Raw genomic sequence first — 21,734 nt, forward strand, 5'->3', positions numbered from 1 at the left:
ACTGGTGGAAAGTGCACTCAGCAAGAATGAAGGAGGCTGGAGCATGCTCTCTTTCTGGGAACAGTGAGCTCAAAGTGTCATCTGTGACTTCACCCTGAAGCTGTAATTTAATGATATGCAGGCTTTGCTGACAGAGCTGACCCAGTCCATCTCCCTTGTTAGTTTGTTGTAGGAGTTTCAGAGTTGTTTTAATTTTAGAGTTACTTTTTGTCAGGGTAATTTCCAGTCTCACAAACAATTGTATTGGCATAAATGAGGGTATCAGAAACTGTGATGTGTGGGGCACAGGTAGGGTCAGCTGACCCAGAGAGCAGAGGAAGAACTTTGTGACAAACTCCATCACTGAAGCCTTAAGAAATCCCCCAAAATCCCTTTGTTTTCCTTTCTTTAATTAAATGTACCTCTCATTTCAGTTACTCATACAGACAACTTTCTTCAGTGGTATCTTGACAAGTCCTAGTAGCAATAACACTTTTGTAACCATCATCTTTATGCTCTCTATTAAATCCTGTAGCTTCTTAAGACCAGTGGAATGGGGAAGATAGAGGAAAAAGTTAACAAAATAAAGGTGACTACTGAAATTAATTCAGGCCTTTCTATCAATTCAAAAGGAGCTTAAAGTTGGCCATTTCCAGATATCACATGTGATATCAAAGGGGTCTGCCCTTTTCAGTGCAACTGTGTTTGCTTCCCTTTTACATGTATACAGGAGATGCAACTTTCTACTGTGGCTTGTAAGGGAGTGTAGAATAGATGGTAGTTAACTCTGGCCCTGGGGTATAGCTGGTTTCTCTTTTCTCCCAGCAGAGACGCCACAGAGAGAATACAAAGGGTGTTGGACAGTCCAGGAACTTTCTTTGACCTGAAATCTGATGGATCATCTAGTCCCAGCTCTCCAGAGTTCCCCAGCAGGAAGAGCAAGTGAGTTGAAAATAAATTTTAGTATTTGAAAGATGCTCATTGTCTCTGGTATTGGCTTAAGTGTGGTGCATGTCTTGCTCTGTTGAAGGCTTTACTGAAATTGTCCACATCAGGCATTGTAGCATCTCCAAAGTTGGATGTCTGGCTGTGGCACAGTAATTCAGAGCCTGTCAGGAACTTGGCTTTCTTAAACAGACTGTGATGAAAGATTGGACCACTTGATTTTGGTTATATCTTTGCTGTAATGTGAGCTTGCATCCAACAGGATACACAAAATCCTAGCTGTCCAATTATCCATGTTTACTCATGTGTATGTTTCCTCTGTAGTTTGCTCTGGAGTGATTTTGGAGCTTCATGGAGAAGCTTGGACAAGGGTATGTTGGGATGTTGGGTTGTACTCAAGTTCTGCCCCTTTAAGCAGGATTCATGCCGCTGCTCCCAACCAGCGTGAACTAACCTGTCTCCAGTCTCCCCAAAGTGTTACAGCAGGATTCCAGCACGGTCCCATGTGTTGCACCTATGTTTCATTGCTAAAGCACGCCATACCACACCCAGTGGTATGTGCAAAACACTCCATGCAGTAGTCTGCAAGTTAATTCTCCAGTTTCTGGCTGTCAAAAACTGGAAAAATGCAATTTCCTGGTAGTGTAGCTTTGCTGCTGCTAAGCTGTGTTATACTGGGATGTGATCCTACCTAGAACACTTCAGGGAAACCACCCATTTACATTTCCAAGACCTCAGAACAGCCTGTCTTTAAATCAAAGGCTGCAGCTGACTTTCTGGAACATTTTACTACACCTAATTTTTTTCAAGAGCTTGGATGAGACCTGTGGCAAGAAAGGTAGCAAGTGCTTTGTATTAGGGCATTTCCCCTTCTCAGGACTGTGGAGAGTCTTAAAAAATTTCAGGAGGTGCCCTAGGACCGGGCATCTATGGTTATAGTTGCTTCAGGTGCCAAATTTGAAAAGGAAGGGCTGTCCTTCCAACTACACCAAATGCTCCCTAAGAATTACAAGCTGGTGACTATCTGCAGTAGTTCAGCTGCCCAGTTGTGTCCTGTAGGACTGCTCAGAATTTTGTCACAGCCAAGGTGCAGTGTTCTAGTTTTTGTGTGTGTACTAGTTTTTGGGTTGGATGAGTGCCCAGAATTTTGGTGTGGAGGAGGATGGGAGCACATCTAGGAGATACAGACCATCTAAGGTGCTAGCTCTGGCAGCTAAGGACTAGAGGGAATGCAGGACATGGAACATCAGTCAGCACCCCCCATCTCCCAGCATTACCAGATCATTCCACCTTCCCTTCCTCATTCTGCCTGGGGCCTTGTTAGTGAACTAGAAGTTCCTGACAGGCATGTGTGAGGGACTCTTGCTCTGATTAGATAGCTGATTACCTTGCATAATCACCAAGAATTCTGCTTCCCCCACTTCCCACCCCCATTCTCCATCAGCTGAGGAGGTGAGCCAGCTGCAATGGCTGTTTCAAGTTGGTATCCACATGCTTTCAGAGAGCAAACATAGCATGGGATTTTACTAACAATACTTGCATGAATATTGTTTATGCACATTAGGCATGACCTATATGATTTGTCAGTTTGTCTAGTTCTGTTCCCAGGATTCTTTTTCCAGTCATGGACTCAAAACCACTTAGGACCACGAGAAAAAAGAAGTATTTTCATATCTCTGGTGGTTTAGCCCATTCCTGGACAGTTCATTTACAAGGTGGGATGCAGCATGGAGTTTTGCACAATTAGTGATTAGTCAGAGTTAGAGTTGTGATCTCAGAGTTAGAGACTAGCCCATGTGCAGCCATACTTTTTGCATGACATTGGGGACAGGGAATTTAGAACATGTAATTCCACCAGGTAAAGCACACCATTTTCAGCAAGACAGTATTAGCACAATGTTGCAGGAGAAGGCTGGGAGTGTAAAGTCTGTCTTGGAGACACTTTATTGGCATTCTGCTGAAATAGCCTACCTGGTGTTCATCAGCTGTGAAACCAGGATCAAGATGTAGGCATACTTCCAATGCAGAAGAGTTCTGCCTCATTCTAGAATAATTTATGTAGTCCCTCTTAGATAACAGAATAGGCTATCCCTGGGAGTATATCATCAGTCTATTCCTGGTTCTCTCCATAGAGTCACAAGAAATTTCTGTTACCTCAGAAATGTCCAGCATGATGCTACTGGTCTTACATAATCATTTCAGATTCAAAACTTGAATGATCAACCCCTTCACCTGTGTTCTACTAAGAGCAACCTGGAAATAAATGCAAAGGGAACATATAAGTAATAGATTAATTATTTTACAGTAGCGGCAGAGCACGCTGCTGAGTTTAACAGATGTGTATATAGTGATCAGCCAGCAATCCATGAAACTGCATTGTTCACTTGAGCTAACGGTGTCTTCTCTCCCACAGACAGGGACAATTGTCCTTAGTTTTTCTGCTTTACTGTCTAGGTAGCCTTCCAAGTAATCCTTCTTCTCAAGGGACAGACTCAAAAGAATGAACCCAGCCTATGTAACCAAGTAGTAGAAGTCCTGAGGATCAGACGACTCTCTGGGTTGCATCTGAGAAATCAAGCACTGTACTGTGTATGTCCATATCCTAGGAAAAGTACATGGGTTTTTTGTATGTGTGTTTTCCCTCCTCAGACACATCTGAGTGGGGACATCAAGCCAATCAGGAGTGGACCGGATGCTACTCAGTCATTGGGTACCTCACTGAAGACACTGGCAAGACTTTTGGGGTGAAATCAGAGTCCTGGCTAAGAGGAGCATGAACGTACTTAGAGGACCTCAAGGACTGTGGAGAGACCGAGTGGCACCAAGTAACGCTCCACTGGCAGTTCCTGGAGCAGGAATTCTGTGAGAGGGAGATGGACAGATAGCTCCTGTTGGAGCATTTTGGCTCTGTGCCCTTCCCATTGCCAAATCAGCAGCCACTGAACCAACCTCTACTAGTGATGGGGAACGGAGGCCACCTTGAGTGCGATCCCTTCTCTTCCCTTCCTCTCCCCTCAGATGAGTGAGAATAGTTTGGCCTGCAGAATGCAAGAGCAGAAGAACACAACTCCACCTCTGTCTCTAGTGCCTTGACACAGGTCAAGAAACGCAGTGCAGAGAACAAGGATGGAGAAACCTGCTGAGGAAGGGTGCTGAGAAGGAGATACTTTGTGGAAATCTAGATCCCACTTCACTTAGATTCATGTTATTGATTTGCTCTGCTAAGGGAGAAGCATGTTGGCCTTCATTTCCTCCAAAATATATTTCCTAATCTCTTGAGGAAATATCTTTGGCCTTTATTGGCCCTGTCTTCACTGTTCTCCTTGTTGCATGCTGGCATGTAATATGCCTGGGACTTTAGGTTTCACAACTGCTTGTAGGTCAAGACTGGCCACATTTTGCAGTGTTTCTGAAGGAATAAATATATTTAGTATGTTAAAGGTGTCTTATCTTTCTTGCCTCTCTTTTTTTTTTTTTTATTACTTAACATTTTTAAGCTCTTTGTCTCTCTCTTACTAGCTGGTTTCTTATGCAGACAATGAGTATTTCGCCATAAATTTGGGGCTTACATGCAGGGAGGAGAGCCATGTATCTCCTGAATGACTCTAAGCAGTGGATCCCAAATTCTCAGCTGGGAAGAGCTGACCTTAAGGATCGTCTTTGATAGATCTGAAACATGCACCAGGCTACCTCAGTGTCTGTTCCATTTGATAAAATGGTGGTAAAGGGATCCAATACAGTTTGCTTTGAATGTCCTCTTTGAATGGCCTTGTTGGGAGCTAAATTTTAGTGGGACGGACCTACAGGAATCAGTCTGTTGGCAGCTGGGCGCATGGAAAATCACCAGGATGGGAACCCTGACCTAGGTGTGTTCCTGTCTGTAAGCAGGAGGAAGGCTCTGACTTGTCTGTGCAGGAGCTTGGCACTTGGTCCTACATAGTTTTACACTGAGACATCCTGCAATAATGCAGATCTCAGTAATGTGTTCCTACCTCCCCATTGCTTCCCTAAACTTTCTTAGTTAACTGTTCTGTCATACTGGTTAATGTGTGTCTGCTTTCCTGCTTCCTCCTGTTACAGCTATACAGAAAACAGCAGTAACAATTTATAAGCTCTATGACATGAAAAGTATGCTTTTTATGGTCCCTTTGTTCTGCCTGGAATTTCACATAAGACAAAACACGATCGCCTGAGACCACCTGTGGAAATGGGTGGCCTAGACTGGACAGCACCTGCTCTTCATACTCAGTTTAACACCTCTTCCTTCTGTATTTAGGCTCTTAAAATCTCTGATATCCACAATAGGGCATCTGTTGATTTTAATGAATATCTAGATGTATTTAATACTTAAATGCAGGTGATTTGAGTCAATCCACTTTATTACACTTAGGTCTGTGACTTAAAAATTCATTCAGATTTGTCCTTTCATACAGTTATCCAGAATGGAGACAGAGAATTGCTGTTTCTCCTAAGTGATGTAGCAACAAGAAATTAAAGTATGCATGCCAGTTCACCTGAATTCTGTTCCTAGGTGGAAAAACTAGCTGTGGATTAATAATATATTCTTACTGTTTCTGACTGCTACATAATAAAGCTATGCCTCAAGAAGTTAAGCCTATGTGTAACAATAAGCATGATCATGTTGAATGCTTGCATTTCACAGAATGCTCAGGAGTCAGACTTCAGGATACTGTGTGATGCAGCCACTCTCACGTTCATCATCCAGTGTAAGCAGTTGTTGTAGTGGATTGAGGGAAAATGGAACATCTGAGGAAGAGGAGAATGACAGGGTGGGTGTATGATCTCTAACAAACAGAGGCTACCCTCCCTGAATTTTTACCAGGTGCATTATTAAAACACATCTTCTTTGCCCTCTCTAGGAGCTGACGTGCTCACTTAAGGGCCCTCCAAAACAGGATTCAATGGTTCAGAGTATGTGGCTGGATGACAGTGACTGCACACCCAGTACTTCTAGCTCACCAGGTAAAAAAGAAAGAAAAATAGAAAAAACCCTCTGCTTATGCTTCTAGAAGCGTATGAGAGGTTGAGCCAAATCTTTTGTATGCTGTACTTAATATTTTAGAAGCACAGGTAGATGATAGCCCAGAAAAATGGGGAGAGCAGCTGCCATGCAAAGTTTAATTGGGAAAGAATTCTTCAGTGCTGTAATTCAGTGAATAAATAGTGCTGTATATACTGCAAAAGGAGTTACAGTAGACTGCAAAGAATTAAAAAGTTCATGTTTTTTCTGTGGAGAACTATGGTTGCATTTCTGAATGCAGTCCCTGTATAAACTAGATAGTTTGGATATGGGATTATAGGAACTGCTTCCTGAACAAAGCAGTATGCTCCTAAGAAGGTGGGTAATCAGGAAGCCAACCTGCACTCAGAGTTTTTTTGTCAAGGTTGGGCTCTTAGTCTAGTACTTGATTAAAGCTCAGATGTAGTTGATTAAACTCAGCTTGGATCCATTCACTATAATAATCCATTCAGTGGGACTTGGATCCATTCACTATAATCATCTATTCAGTGCAGTGATGATTATAGTCCTTAGAAGCTCTCTTCAGTCCTGTAGCAGGGACACCTGTTGTGTTTCCTGCTGTGGAGCTGCATCATCTGCCCTGATCTCAGACCCTGTTTGCAGTTGTATTTCACTTTTGTTAAAATGAACTGGTTTGGATTGAAGCATTTCTTGTTGAGCATCAGCCTTAAGCTAAAATTAGGGAAAGTTTAAATCAGTTTCAGTGTGGTTTAGAGAAAGGGGCTATGTAAGATTTTGGGAAAGTATGATTGAAAAGACTAAGCTTTTGAGTTTGGGAAGTCATTAGAAACTGTGAAAGGCAAAACATTTAACATTTGTTGCTGGAAGACTGGAATAAGAGCATGTTGAGATGGTAAGAGATACTAGGGATTATGTGTATGGCAAGGAAGAGAGTTGGTTGAAATGAACCCTGAAATCTTTATAGGAATTGTGTGAGAAAGGATTGTTTGTAAAGATTACAAGGGTCAGAAAGTGGAGTCAACTTAATTTGAGAATGGAGTTAGGTCTCATTCTCCACAGCTGCCATATATGAGATATCAAGAATGGCCATCAGACAGATCCCTGCATAAAACTGTCTGTATCTTAGCAACAGCACTGAAGATGTGATACTGTCAGATATTCTGCAGAAATCTCTGTTCTATCAGATATTCCTCTTTTGTTGTGGATGCTGGAGGCAGGGATGCTTTCCATTGGCCCCTTCTGCTCTTCACAGATACTTTCTCTGCTGACTCTATTATCTTACAGTATATGAGATGCATTAATATGCATCACTGAGAATAATCATTACAGAGAATGCAATGTTTAGTTCAATGTAATTTTTAGGTTTTACAACCCTGGGGACAGAGAGCAATATCCTGGTGGTATAGTTTTGCCCTTTATTAAGTTATCTAGTAAGTATTCAGCCAAAGTTAATGCACTGTGTAAAATCAGACCAAACAAATTTTCTTTAATGGAGAAACCTAAGACAAGCCCACTGTGAGTCTAGATCCTACGCCGAATAAATCCAACATTCCCGACCCATGTACACATTCTTGGCTTCTCCAATTTGCCTTTCAGATTGAGAGAGCAAAGTTACAGGAAAAAAAAAAAAGTCAGTCTGTGGTCATTATGCTTCCAGATGACGACATAGAGAACTGCCTTTGCCAAAATATTTTCTGACTTGGCTTTAAAGTACCAACATGTCTCATGTGCCAGTGCATGTCACATGAGGCAGAGGTGACTTTCTCCCTAGCCTCAAGGGCAGGATAAAAATTCAGCTATAACTCTCCTCAACACATAGACACTACCAGTACTGTTAGGTATATTTTTATTTAGTTAGTTGGCCTGTTAGTAACTTCCTACAAAAAACATACATCATTATTAAATTTTAGCATAGTGGAACTGGGATGGATATATACAAAATAGAGAAGAACCCTCATATTGTAAATTCATATTGTTTAAAACCACAGTTTAGCAGCATTAGGCAGTGATTTACCAATTTTGATTTAAATCTCAGTTTTAAATTACATAATGGCACTGGGAAAGGGGATAGTCTACCTTGGAAAAAGTGCTGAAACAATAATTGCATCTTATCTGTTTACTAGAAAATACTGGTGTGATCACATATAAGTAAAAAAAGAAAAAAAGAAAAAAGAAAAAAAAGAAAGAAAGAAGTGTTCCTGGGAAAAGCATCTGAGCTTACCATCTTAGCAGGAATCCCTCATTAGCTTTCTTCATTTTCCTGATTGAATGATGGTTAGATATGCCATCAGAGGTATTCACCTGTCCATTCTACCCCTTAGCACATTCCACACTAAACTCTTTAATTCAAACTCTTTCCATTTTCCTCTGATTTAAAGAAAAGATTTAGTATTTTATAATAGAGATTTATGTTGTGATGTAGCTATGCATAAACTCTCACAAACTGTACTGGTTAGAAATTAGCATATTTAGTAATTTTAACCATAGAATGGATAGAATGGAGGATCATCTAAGAGTAAACATAGAATGGTTTAAGAAGGCTATTATGTTAAAGACATCTTACTCATTTTTTGAGAAATGTGTATGGTAAATATAAGCTGATTACAGAAAGCAAAAGAATGCTTTTAATTTGTGAATTTTGCAAGCATTTAATCCCTGGTTTTGCCATGGTGTTGATATGTGATGAGAGGCAAATTCCTTAAACCCTGAGATCAGATATGGGAATCTCAAGGGAGGGGTCAGAGGGAGAAGGAAGAGAAACACTGTGAGAGCGTAAGATTGGAGTCTGCTTCACAAATGTGTATCCTTGAGAATAAGGCATTCAGATTGTCTGGAAGCAGTGGCTGATGACTATTTTTAAATGAAATTAAAGCAGTCACTTTCCTCATGTTTTGAGCTGGAATGAGAAACAAGTAGACAGGTAGAAGGTAAACCTAGTCAGTTTGGGCACAGGTACACTCCTTTCACTCTTATCTGTGGATGAGCCACAGATCTGTGAAAACTTTGGAGTAAAACCAGCTATGTGTGCAGCTCCTGGGATACCCTCTTGATTATTTTTGTATTGTTCTGTGCTTGGTTCCCTTCTAGGAAGCAGGTTGCTTCCTTCCAGCAGTGTTGCTGGCTCCACTGGAAAAGGAAAAGGCAACAAAGCAGAGGCTCAGCACCATAATCCAGTAAGTGCTTTAATAAAATGTTTTCTTCTCATTTGCACAGAGATAAGGACGGGAGAAAAGAGAGGCTTGATTTAGGTGTTGCTTGCTGAGGGTTGAAAGGGCAGTAGGAAGGCGTTTGCAGGGGGAGGTTAAAGCGGTGCCTTGTTCTGCAGGCCTCCATTTTGTGCTGTGTGTGATGTCAGCGCTGGAGCACTGTCTGCTGCACACACGGTGAGGAGCACAGGTAATGGACACGGGGGAGGAGAGCCACAGGCCCCTGGCCATCCCTGCCTCTCTGAGACAGTGCAGCAAGTGCTGTACAGCTTCTCAGGAAACAGAGTTAGTCCTTTACCTTCCTCCCCAAGCAATCTTCCGTGGCAAGTGACTCTGGCCTGTCTGATTTACCGAAGCACTCCCTTTCCCGGCTGCCTCCTCCCTCTCAGGGAACAGCATTTCCCATTGAGATTCTGTTCTCTACCCTAATCTAGGCACAGTTTCTTCCTCTTCTTTGTCTTGCATTGTTCAGTTTCCTTTGCTCAGATACAACGTACCTTTCTCTGTGCCTAACCTCTGCTTTTTATAATAGTTTCATTACTTTGCAGAACCCCTTTTTGTTGCCAATTTTCTGGTGTTGTGCCTATCTGTACACTTGCTTATTTGCTTTCAGCCTAGCATTGGTGGGACCTACTTGCCAAGCCAGTTTCACAGCTTTTCCAGACATGGGAAGTGGGATTGATTTCCTGATGAGGGAAAATGGGAACACCACTTCAGGATTGTTCCCTAGAATTCATAGTCCAGTTTTGTCTGTGTTGTTGAATCTTTTTGCTCATTGCCCCTTTCCTTGCCCAGTATCTTCTCTGGTCTCACACTAAACAGCTGCCTTGAAAATGGTGGGGATGTGAGGCTCTCAGGAACTAGTTTGGTACGCAGCTGAGTAGAAGAGGATCACCTTTATGGAAGAAAATTCTTCCAGCTATTCCTAAACATTCCTAAATAGCTGGTCGTTCTTACTGTTTCTGTTCAGATCCTCAGCGCTCAAGTTTTAGCTGCCCTGCCACCTTGTGGCATTCAGAGCAGTCAGGTGCACAGTTCAGCCCCATGAGGTGGTGGCCACTGTTGCCACTGCAGATCAGAGAGGGGAGCTGATTCTCGCCGCTGAGGCCGCTTCAGTGTGCGCTACAGCAGAGATCAGAACTGAGCGTGACAGTGCAGCTGCCAGCCACTGTTCACTGGGGTCATCCCCAGAGCTTTTGCCAAGAGCTTGTGCTCACAGCACGGCTCTGTAACACAGGAGCAAGGCTGTGTAAATGAGGGGCAGAACTCCCGCAAAGTTCTGCTCCCAAGCAGGCACATTTTGCTCAGAATAGGTAGAGAGTCAGAATTGCAACAATCTGCAAACTCACTGATACAAAGGCAAAGGCTGTGGTTTTGCATTTACTGGTGGCTATCATAGGCAATAAGCAATGTATCTCAGTAGTACTCAAGTATGATTTTAGTACCTAAGGTTTTGAGCATGTAATTTCCACTGATTTGAAGTAGGTCAAAGAGCATTTAAAATAATTTCATGAAATATATTGCAGTCTGTAGGATCCATGTCTTTTGGTTCATCTGCCAAATCAACAACATTCTGCCACAAAGGCTGGTTATTTTCCAGTTGATCCAGCTCAAAGAACAAAGTTTCATGAGACCCTGCTTTTCATTGACATTATTTCCAGGTGTTCTTTGAATTCTCACCAGCCCCTTACCAGAGCACATTATTTCCCACAAAAGGGCATTTTACCCACTCCTGAGATAGCGCTACTGGCTTAAAGTGATGTTTTAGTCATTCCATTTTATCACAACCTCTGAATCAGTTTGATAGCACAGATTGGAGGCTAGCAAGTTTCAGGGGAGAAACGGTAAAAAATTTCTATAACATGGCTTCAAGGGACTCAAAGAAACCTATGGCAGCCACATCCATGGTAACCTCCTTGTCATTCTAACTCCTCTTATCTCTCACAAAGTTTTCCTTAAGTTCCAGGCTGAATTTGCCCAAAGACTAATGGGTGCACTGGTAAAAAGGAGGAAGGACTCCTCCAATCCTAGGGTATTTCCTGAAGAGCTGAAAGAAGTAAAAATTGTGGGTGGGGGAACAAATGATACTCCCACAACACTCAGAGGTGTAAGAACATGAAGGATACAGATTTTTTTTCTGATCCTTTGTTCTAGGATTTGCTGTTCAAGTGAAAATACGTGAATGTGCTTTATGCTAAAGTTCAGAAAAAGACAAAAAAGGGAATTTCAGCTGCTGCTGTTTCATTCAGTGATGCATCAGAGTGTGGAATCATTGTGAAATCAAACTTCCTATAAATCAAATTTCTGTGTGTCATTCCAATTCAGCCAATACAGGGCCAAGCTCAAACAGTTTCCATGTGAAGTTTCTTATTTTAATTGTTTGCATACCTTTCCCTCTGCAGACTACATGCTTGGAAGTCCCTCACAGCCATATCCAAATCACCTTTGGATAGGCAGCAATTAGGGCATCCTTGAGGAAGCAAAACAGAGTCTACTTCAGTTACCAGCTGAACCTACAGTGGTGTTCACAACCATCGTCCAAAGACATTCCTGTAAAACCTGGATTAGTTAAAAACTCCTGCAAGGTTTGGGGTTGGTGCCCACAAATGCATGTGTATGGTGGTTTCCTCAAACATCAGTCGCTGCAGATGTATCACATATTGTCCAGGATGGGGACAGTTCCTTTTAAAATACTTGATTGGTTCACTAGGCTCTTCTTTAGGCTTGAATTGTGTCTTTCCCAGCTGCCATGATGCAAAGTAAAAGGAAGCATTAATATCTTAACCTGTGCTTCTTATGTCTATGTAGTACACTGGACTTAAAATAAAAGGAAATGTGGCCAGCTTCTCTTAGGTTTTATGTGTGTGTGTGTGTGTTTGTAAAGGACAAGCAGGAAGACATAAGAAACCCAGAGATCACAGTCCAGTAACTGCATAATCCTCATGTGTTCAGGGTAAAGGAAAGAAAACCAACCAGGGAAGAAGAATGTTCACTCTGCAAGAAGTTAAATCTTTAATGTTAATCTTTGATCTGTTGAAAGAAAGGAAGCACATTTGTATTGGTAAACACCTCACCAGGCTGGTAATACTGGCAAACCTTGATATTTTTCAAAATTACAGATGAGGCCAAGCAGTAAAGTTAACTGTTAAGGATGAGAAAGGCATCTCTCCATAAAATTGAATACATTCAGATAACCACTGAAGACTGACATATATATTGTCCTTCTTACATATTTCCCCAGGACTTTTCACAGCTTAGGGCTTGGAACTGGTCCCAGCCACTTTTCACCTGCAAGACAAACCAGCACAAAAGAGATATATTAAAATGTGATCCATACAAGTAATTGGCTGGTTATTTTTCTGCAGCAGGATTATTGTTCCTACTCTGAGCAGTAGGTGAAGGGTAGCTACTGGTGATGGAATAGAGATATATATCTTGTTTGGTGTGCTACAGCCAGCTCCATAAATCTTTCACTGTCTAGTCACAACTGAAACTGTGCAGAAGAATTATTTTCCTCCATTACAGATGAGACGTTCTGCAGGTCAGGGATATTTCACATGAGGGAGAAATCAGTTCTTTTTAGGACTCATTTTGCAGGGGGGAGTGGGGGTTAAAAAAAAGCAAAAAAGGGTGCAAGGCTGCAGAGTCAGAGAATCAAAAAGAAAATCTGATTAAGTCCTTGGAGTTGAGACTAGAAATCAGGCCACAGCATTCCAGTCAGTATTAGTGACTGCTGTAGGGAGTGTTGGGTACTCTTCTTCCTCACTCTCATGTTCATCAGGAATATTTTATAGAATCAGAAACTCATCCAGAACACTAAAAAAGAAAACCTCAAAAAATTTCCATTCTGCTTAAGCTTATGACTAATACTAATTTGCATTAATTCTTTCTGTTGAATGTTTTCTACAAATGCATGAGCTAATTGTGTGCATAACTCTTTCTAGAGACACTCTCTCAAGTGCCAGATCTTGAGATGAATAGTCAAATGCCCTGTAACTCATAAAAAAAGGTAACTTTAGTTTTATTTTTTTATCACAACCTACTTCAATCTCTTAAAGAATTTAAAGTGTGTATTCTGTTAATAAAAAAATGAAAAGAAGGATGGTCAATATATGAACAACCTAAACAGCTGTGTAGGTAGACACAAGTTATGGACTGGGGAGCTGTAATAATGTGTTCTTAATAAGAAGGAACAGATATAAAATGAAAATGTTAGAACAACAGCAACAAAAAAAAAAGCAGTACCAGCCATAGTCATAATCTTAGCCAAGGTCTACGGTCCAGTACCAAAAGGTTACATATGGATATTTTGAGAATGGCGCATGGAGCACAAAGCCTTGAAACACACCAAGAGAGGGTGTGAGAGAGAGAACTCAAGTTACTTCTGGTCTGGAAAAGGATCATTTGGTCATTTTAAGTGTACTGGGACAGATTTCAGTCAGCAGTTTCATTCCAGGAGAAGGATAACCAACATTATTTAACATTTGAAAGCCCTTAGGAGTGTTTTACTCAGCTGCATTACTTATTTTGTTCCAAGAGGGTGAAAGCACGAAACCAAAGTGATGAAATGAGGTAGACTCACCTATAATGCTGCCTAGCAGCTCTAAACGATCAGAGCCAAAAAACAGATGAGGTTTCCCATCATAATGTGCCACAACAGCAGGCATCCCAAATGCCTATTGACACCATGGAGATGAAACAGAGAATGTTATAATGGGAGAATTTCTTGCAGTCATATCACCAATCTTCAGGAATAAATCCCAACAACTTTTTACTTTTTTTCCTCCCCTCCTTTTTACCTTCTTCATTCTTAAAGATAAGCCTAATGAAGCCATCTGAAAATGGGTGACTCTCCAGAGCCTGTGTGCCCCTTTTGAAGGAGCATAAAAACCAATCTGATTAATCCACAGTTCTGTTCCAAGTAGCAATAAATGGTATCTCTCAGTAAAATGGTATCTCTCAGTAAAAAAAAGGTTCTGTCCTTGGAATGAGTGGGTCAACCTTGTTTTCTCAGATGACTGAGATAAACTACCGGCAACAGTGAGGTGGCTTTCACACATTGGAAAACAAGAAGTCTATATAGTGCTTTCTATAATCATCACTCTCATTGTTCCCTGCTTCCCTGTATTCTTAAGGGGGAAGGAATGCAGAGCTGTGAAGCCCAGTGCCATTGGAAGCATCTCACCCCATGTTTCAGTGCTTCAGTTGTTGTGTCTTTCAGTCTGTCCTTCACTGGCGGGGATGAAGCCATTTCAAGTGCCTTCTGGGAGAGCTCTGCTGAGAGCCCAGCCTGTCGGGCAATCTGTGAAAACATGATTTAATTAAGAATACTCTAAATGTAAATATTCCAATTCTCACCCTGGTACAATTAATTTAATCTTCAGTCTGTTAACAAAAAAATTCAAAATACTCTTGAAGCACTTCTTGCACAACTGTCTTGCTGTATTCCCAAACTATTCATCATTTAACAACTCTCAGATACAAAGTGGAAGAGACATTTTAAATCTTCCAAGCCCCAAATCTGCACTTTTTTTCCCCAGGAGTTCCTAAACCAAAGAAAAAAAATGAAAGAACCTTAGATACAATGACTCATCAGATAACTTACAAAAAAACTCAAACTGGTGTTCTGAAAAGTAAAATCTCACACTACAAGCCTACCAAGACAGAAATGCAGCCACATGGGATCTGTGACACTGTATGAAAGACACCAAATCACAGAGGTTTAACAGTGGCTGGTGTTACTGCTGGATCTTTTTCACCTCCCCTGAGCCTCTGCCACACCAGAATGAGACAAAGTAGCCAAATTTAAACTTCTGGTGTTTACCTGGTAACAATGACTTCCAAGTACTCTTTGAATAAGGTATTTCACGAAAAGAGAGAAAAAGAAGAAAGAAATGCAGTATTGCACATGGAGAAGTAATCCTGCACATGCAGGTGTTAATGACTTTTTCAATGACTTTTTTTGTTTAGCACCAACATTTTCATGTGCCTTCTCCTGCTAACACATCAGGAAAATGAGGAGCTCTTTTTGACTGTGCTTGAAGAGGAGGTTAAACAAGTGTACCACGGGACTAGAACAAAATGCTTGGTAGCCACAGTGTTTAGAGTGCAATATTGACACTGTGAAGTAGTATCTGGTCCTCACCATTTCAGGGCAGAAAGAGGATTTAAGTGGACTGGGGCAGAATTCAGACCACACATTGCTCATACAGCAATTTATGTGAAGCTGCTTTTGAGTAAATGAAGAAGTAAAAGAATGCTAAGGAATTATTATCAGGTTTTAAAAGTACCATTTTTCTGACTGATGTGTAAAATAAATCTATCTATAAAGACTCAGACGATTGGCTGGGACCTCTCAGCCACCTTTGGATGACAAATTTCCAGAAAAGTCTAGTAGTTGTTGCAGGAGTGAATGAAGACAGACACAAGCAGACAAGGGGACACCTCCCTCTCTGCATTGATGCACAGGAGGGATACTCATCGACTGCCAAACTGTGGCTAAACTGGAGATTGTTCTGAGTATGAAGTGCTGAAGTTCTGCATGTCCTTGCTTTATTTAAATAATGATGGATTCAGAGACAATGTGACAACATTCTGTATATGTTTATGTATTGGGTCTAGCTGGAACGGAGCTACTTTGCTTCACAGCAGCTCCTATGGTTTTGTGTTTCAGATCTGTGACCAAAACAATGCTGATAACATGCTAATTATTTTAGCTATTGATGAATGGTGTTTGCACAGTGTCGAGGCAGTCTCTGGTTCTCACTCTCCCCCCACAGTGAATAAAGTGGGGCTTCACCAGAGGCTGGGAGATGATCTGAACTAACCCAAGAGACAGACCATGCCATATGCCATGCTCAGCAGTAATTGATGAGGAGGGGGTTTAGGCAGGTTAAGCTTTTTCTTGGGAACTGGCTGAGCATCAGTCTACGTGTAGGGATTCTTTTTTTTTCTTTCACTCTGCTCCCAGTTCTCTTTTGTTTATTAAGTAATTTTATCTCAACCCACACGTTTTCTAGCTTTTATTCTTCCTTTCCTCTTCCCCTGTCCTTCTGGGCAGTGGGAGGAAGCAAGTAAGCACCTGTGTGGTGCTTGGCTGCCTACCAGAGTAAAAATACCACATTAATTATATCTTAAGCTATAAGTATAGTTAATTAATTAAATTATATGTTTAAATAAAAAATAACTTTATTTATATCCTTCAAATCTTGCTTCTTAAAAAGCAAAGTGCAAACCTTTGCTGAAACTTTAGTAAAAAAGTGACACTATGATGAAGCTGAAGTGCAAGAACTAGACTTGGGGAGGAACAGCAAGACTCCAAGCTTCAGATTTCAACTAGGGATGTTGGATAGGAGACACCAGTCAACTCCTCTCTTTTCTTCATATTCCAAGAACTTATAAAACAATGAAGAAAGGAGAGACCTTCAAGAGGATCTGCTGGTATACTACCTTACATGCTATTACAGCTTTTGCTGTAATAAACAAAATTGAAATGGCAAAAGAAAAAACATCAGGAGTATAATTTCCAGGTATGTAAAAGGGCATAATAGGACTGAGCTTAACAGAAAACCTGACTCCATCACTCTAAGGAAAGTCACCTTCCCCAAGTGTTGCATTACAGCTGAACATTTCATAGAGCAGCAACGCCTCAATGCAGAAACTATTTATACTTTCATGACTTTTAATAACATAGTATCAATAGGTAACTCATTGTCCAGCCTGGGTATCTTGCCACATGAATTAACAAAAAAGAAAGGTGTATTCTGGTTCTGAGAAAAAAAAAAAAAAAAAAAAAAAAACAAAAAACAAAACAAAAAACAAAAAAACAAAAAACAAAAAAAAAAAAAATCCAAACAGAGCTGCAAGGGAATTTAAATCAATTTTTCCTCAAAGTCATCAATAAGAATATCTATCAGAAATGCAGAAGCACCAAGAAAAAGGAAACACTTACAGCCAATATGTTCTCTGGCTGACTGATGTCTTCATGCTGGTAAAAGAATAAAAGAAGTAAATCAGTATTTATGAAACAAAAGCTCATCTCTGGATTTTTAAAAGCAAGTTTTCTAAGAAAACAAAAATAAACTCAATACTAATTGCTGGAGAAATTACCTCCAAAAAGGTCTTAAGTCATCTAATCTAGGAATGTATTAAAGTGTTTTCTGATATGAACCACAGTGGCTTCTGAACCACTGTGACTGTAAGTTCCTGCTGTGACTTTCCATTAAAAGACATTTTCTTCCTCTTGCTGGAATTCCACATTTTAATGATGCAGGACAGGGAAGGTGACAGAAAGGGTCAAGAAGCTGGCTGAATGAAGTACTGACCTGTGACCAAAAGCGCATCCAGAACTGCCTGGATAAGGGCTCCAGGTACTGTGGGTTTGTCATGTCAATGGCTGTGATAAAGCGCATGGCCGTCAGGCTGCCTGCATTCGTGGGAGACAGAGGAACACTCAGACAAGGCACAGCAGCAGGAGCAGGTGTGGTCTGCATGACTGCTACCTAAGAGCAGTGTGATCTCCCCTGTAACAGTCCTGAGAAACCCAAAGTCTGTACAGTAAAGCTCATGTTGATCCACAGTTATCTCCTGTGCTAGTATCATTCACAGCCACATTTCTCCAGAAATTTCCTTCATGGCTATGACTGCAGACTTCATCCTGCTCACAGGCTCAGGAAAAGGCTGCACACAGGGACTTCATCGTAGGGAGAACTGGAACCAGAAGTGCTAGGGATGAGAAATAGCTGCTAAGACTCTTACTTGTGCCCATGATGTGCTGGAAGGCATCTGGGGTCATACGTAAAGGCACCTGGTAGTACTTTGCCATCCTTTTCATATCCTTCAGCAAGTATTCCCCTCGCTTCGGTAACATTGCTGGCGGCTTGTTACCTTTTAGGAAAAAGTTCTGTTGAAATTTCCAGCTGTATTATAGTAATACTGAACAAACTAACACTGGAAAAATTATGCCTCATATGTACATATACCTAAGGAAGAGTCTAATTTCATAGTATAATTTCATTTTGGTTTACTGAAACATACTTGGCTTTTCCAAAGATAATACTGCGATTTAAACATGGTTTATTTCAGTTTTGCACTGATTAAACCTTTAGGATAGCTGAATCAGTTTTAAACCAAGGTACAAATGTCCTAGCAGGGATTTATGTTGATTCAGACAGATGACTTTTAAGCTAGACAACTCCTAATGCATGGGTAAACCAATGTAAAGACTTGTTAATTCATGATTTATGCGTTGTAAGTCTTGGTGATCCAATTAAGGCCATAAGTACTGTCTCAGGACATAGTTGTATCCTTCCTGCATATTACAAAGTGCGAGTGTTCCACAAATTAATTCTGGTTTAAAATCTAACTCTAGGAAAACATTCCCTGTCAAGTTGTTATTATTTATTTATTGTATTTTAGAACAGATGGACTTTGGCACAGACTGTCTGTGTAGTTGCAACAGTGTGAAATTCCTTGTGACTGATTTCTCAATCTCTTTGGGGCTCCACAGTCCTGTAGTTAATCTGTTAGTGGTGCCATAACTTAGTTCAGAGCTGGCTCTGCGTGGGCTCTGCACACACCCAGGGCCTGCAGACTCAGTACTCTGCTAGTGAAGAAGGTATCTCCCTGCAGGGCTCATCTCCCTGTACTCCATACCAGTTTGTTGCATTATGCCACCGAGGAAAGCTGGACGGAAGCGCAGCTCAATATTCCAGATGTGCCGGTACCGGCAGAGAGCCTGCAACGTGAAAGAGTAGTGAGGGATTCACAGTCAGAGGTGTCTATAGAGCTGTGTGCAGCTTAGGCAGTAAATACTACAGATAAATCCTTTCTATTGTATTAGGGCTAGTCTTTCTAAAGCCTTTCCTGGATGCTGCCAGAGAACTCTGATCTCAGAAAAACTGAGGCGTCTCTATTCGTGTCACGACTATCCAAGGCTAAGCAGCGGTAAGTATGGGAAAGGTCAGGCTCGTGTCATGATCAGGACACCTGCACTTTTTAAATATGAAAGCTACCCCAGAAGCAAAATGTTCAGCACTAACTCCTGCACTGCCGTTTGGCTCGGACACGCTTCCGTGCTGTCCCTGGATTTCAACACGCGAGGGAGAAGCCCAGGCACCCCTTAGAGGTGAGAGAAAAATTAACTTCACGGCGCAAAGGGCGCTGCCTGCAGCCAGCCGGCCGAGCTGCCCTTGAGCGGCCCTTCCGAACGGGAGGCGGCGGCGGGACCGGCCGGGTGCCAGCGCCGCTCGGGCACCGCGGAGACCGGGAAGGGCCTCCCTCCCTGTGCCGCCGCTCACCTCAAACGCCAGCCACGAGTACGGGGAGATCACATCGTAAAACAGCTCCACGAGCGTCCGGCCCATGCTGGCCTCGTCCCGTGCCGTGCCGTGCCGCCGCTCCGCAGCGTCCGGCGGCCGCAGCACCGCCCCCCGGGCACGGGGCGGCAGCAGCAGCGGCAGCGGGGCCGCCCTTCCGCCGCCGCCCCTCCGGCCCGCCCCCTCCGCTCCGCCACCGCCCCGCCGCTCCGGCTCCGCCTCCCCGCGGCTGCCGCTCGCTCGGCCCCGCCTGCGGCTCGCTTCGCTGGCTGCCCGCAGAGTGCCGGCCCGGGAGGAAGAGCGGGGGGGGAGCGCAGGGGGCCGGCGGGGAGCCCGTGCCCTTGGCCATGGCGAGGCCGGGGGAGAGCAAGCTCCCGAGGAGGGAACCCGAGAGCTGACTCGGCGGGGCGGTCCAGCATGTTTTCCCGGGAGCACGGCGTCCCTGCCGAATCAGCAAGCGATTTACTTGCCACTGGCCCTTATATCCCCCTACCCTCCATTTTCGCCGCACTTGTTTGTTCCTCCCCCATTCACCGAAGCCCTCCCCTTTCACGGCCTTTAGTTCCTCCCCTGCCCATCCCACAGAAGCGCTCTGCAATCCCAAACCGCTCTAGCTGCACCACGGTTCCCTCCCCACCGCAATAACGCCCTTTAGTCCTGGATGTCATCGGGAACGTGCTCCTGGCTCCCTCCTTTGGCTATAATCTTGATTTATTTTTTTTTTAGCAAAGCGGTTTACTGATTTGCTAGTTTACTAATTTACTGAAATTTACTAATTTACTGAATTATGAGTAACTTTAAATCAAGAGTGAAAAACCTGAATGCCAACAACAGTTTGTGACCCCTCCCTAAAGTCTTTCTTAACACCTGAGTACTGGGCTGCGAGCCAATCGTTAAGAAAATATTTGGGGGAGAGCTGGGAAACTTAAATGTGAAGACTTTACCAAGCATATTAGTGGCAAAAAAAGAATAAATGAGTGACTGAATAAAAATTCTATTTTGGAGAATTGGTAGAATTTCTTCAAAGGGGAATCCTGCCTTACGTTTTTCTCAAGGGGTCAAAAATACTGCAGAGTGTGACTTAAAGAGGTGCAATGAGTCACTGCCTCAGGCATCCTCTGGGGTCTGTGGGTTCCTCTCTTCGGGCCACTGGAGCCTGTGGATGTGACTGCTGCTTTCCCAAGTGCTGGCTCAGGCAGCAGTGAGGCTGTGTCCCCCAGAGAGATAAATTTGTACACACAGAGGTGACTCCAACACAGCTGGCTACACCGATTGCAACAAGCACTGCTGCCTGTAACCCTGCTCACAAGCAACCTCCTGTTGTACCTGCTTTTTCAAAAGTTTGAAAGATAAATTTGTAATGAGTTCAGCTGTATCCTGATTCTCTAGGATTTCATCCTGTATGCATCTGTTTTTATCCCTTAGAAGAGAAACTTTGCCTGACAGATCCCACAGTTAAGCCATTTTACATCTTTTATTAATCTTGTTAATTGTTAATATGCTTTTAATCCAATTACTCCAATTATCCTAAACATTTCCTTGTGCAGGTGCCATTCAGGTGCAGGCAGGATGCTGTAAGAGTTTGGCTACAAATTTTAACACATTCCCAATGTCAGTCCACTTAGTCACACTGAGGATTATATAACCCAGTCACCTGGAGAGCACTCAGCTCAACTGGACCATGCCTGTGACATCAGTTGTTGCCATCTCTAAGTCTCCAGGGATTCCTTCTTTTCCTTCTTTCTGGTCACTGCCTGGTGCACCTGGAGAGGAGAAGTTCTGTCCCATGCGGATAGTTCTGACAGGGATAAATAGTTTGCTACACCTTTTTTTTAGCATAACATTTGTTGCTCCTGATGGTTTCTGCTGCCTTTTACTATTCCTTGCAAAAACTTTCTACTTTCCCAGTTTTCCTGTTAGTGAGCCAGGAAAAGTAGATTGTATGATGCAGTTAAATCCCATGGGTGTATGTGTTTCCCTCCTTCTGTGCCTCATAGCATGCCTGCAGCACACGTGTCAGATCTTGTTGATGTTGCTGCAGAAGCAATCAGCAAGAATTCCTTTCTCAAAAGACTTGGCTGAAACAGAATTTTGATGATTTTCTTGCAGTTCAATCTCCATTCCAAATAATTACCAGAAGCTGTCCCCATATATCTGGGAGAAAAAGCATAAATTTGAGATCTTTGGACAGTTTCTAATAAGAAAAATCATAATTTTAAAATTAACTCAGTTAAAAAAAAAAAAAAAAAAAGGAAGGTATTTAAAATAAAATTGAAAAGTGTCCAC

At 42.3% G+C, this 21,734-nt stretch overlaps 2 protein-coding genes across 14 annotated transcripts in view; one reads left to right on the top strand and one right to left on the bottom strand.

Annotated features, from left to right (window-relative positions):
* The window catches only part of LOC134414263 (rap1 GTPase-activating protein 1-like), a 43,977-nt gene extending 31,986 nt beyond the window's left edge, over positions 1 to 11,991 (top strand). For 6 of the 13 annotated variants that reach the window (XM_063148570.1, XM_063148569.1, XM_063148561.1 and 3 more), the window contains 6 exons: positions 805 to 921; positions 5,588 to 5,714; positions 5,805 to 5,907; positions 9,014 to 9,099; positions 9,252 to 9,322; positions 11,535 to 11,991. In XM_063148570.1, the coding sequence (XP_063004640.1) occupies positions 805 to 921; positions 5,588 to 5,714; positions 5,805 to 5,907; positions 9,014 to 9,099; positions 9,252 to 9,275 (457 nt within the window). In that variant the 3' untranslated portion in view covers positions 9,276 to 9,322; positions 11,535 to 11,991. Of the gene's footprint in view, positions 1 to 804; positions 926 to 1,248; positions 1,296 to 3,573; positions 4,365 to 5,587; positions 5,715 to 5,804; positions 5,908 to 9,013; positions 9,100 to 9,251; positions 9,323 to 11,534 lie in introns of those variants that run through there. The other 7 variants (XM_063148563.1, XM_063148566.1, XM_063148562.1 and 4 more) reach the window with 6 other exon arrangements.
* Positions 11,992 to 12,120: 129 nt separating this feature from the next.
* Positions 12,121 to 19,561, bottom strand: GSTK1 (glutathione S-transferase kappa 1). Its single transcript, XM_063148575.1, has 8 exons — positions 19,431 to 19,561; positions 18,787 to 18,868; positions 17,890 to 18,018; positions 17,457 to 17,557; positions 17,084 to 17,119; positions 14,318 to 14,434; positions 13,715 to 13,808; positions 12,121 to 12,420 (listed from the first exon to the last, which is right to left on the bottom strand). The coding sequence occupies exons 1-8, from the start codon at positions 19,494 to 19,496 to the stop codon at positions 12,380 to 12,382; spliced, it is 666 nt and encodes a 221-aa protein (XP_063004645.1). The 5' UTR covers positions 19,497 to 19,561; the 3' UTR covers positions 12,121 to 12,379.
* Positions 19,562 to 21,734: the final 2,173 nt, after the last annotated feature.

The sequence above is a fragment of the Melospiza melodia genome, chromosome 2 (assembly GCF_035770615.1).
Source record: "Melospiza melodia melodia isolate bMelMel2 chromosome 2, bMelMel2.pri, whole genome shotgun sequence".
NCBI classification, from domain to species: domain Eukaryota; kingdom Metazoa; phylum Chordata; class Aves; order Passeriformes; family Passerellidae; genus Melospiza; species Melospiza melodia.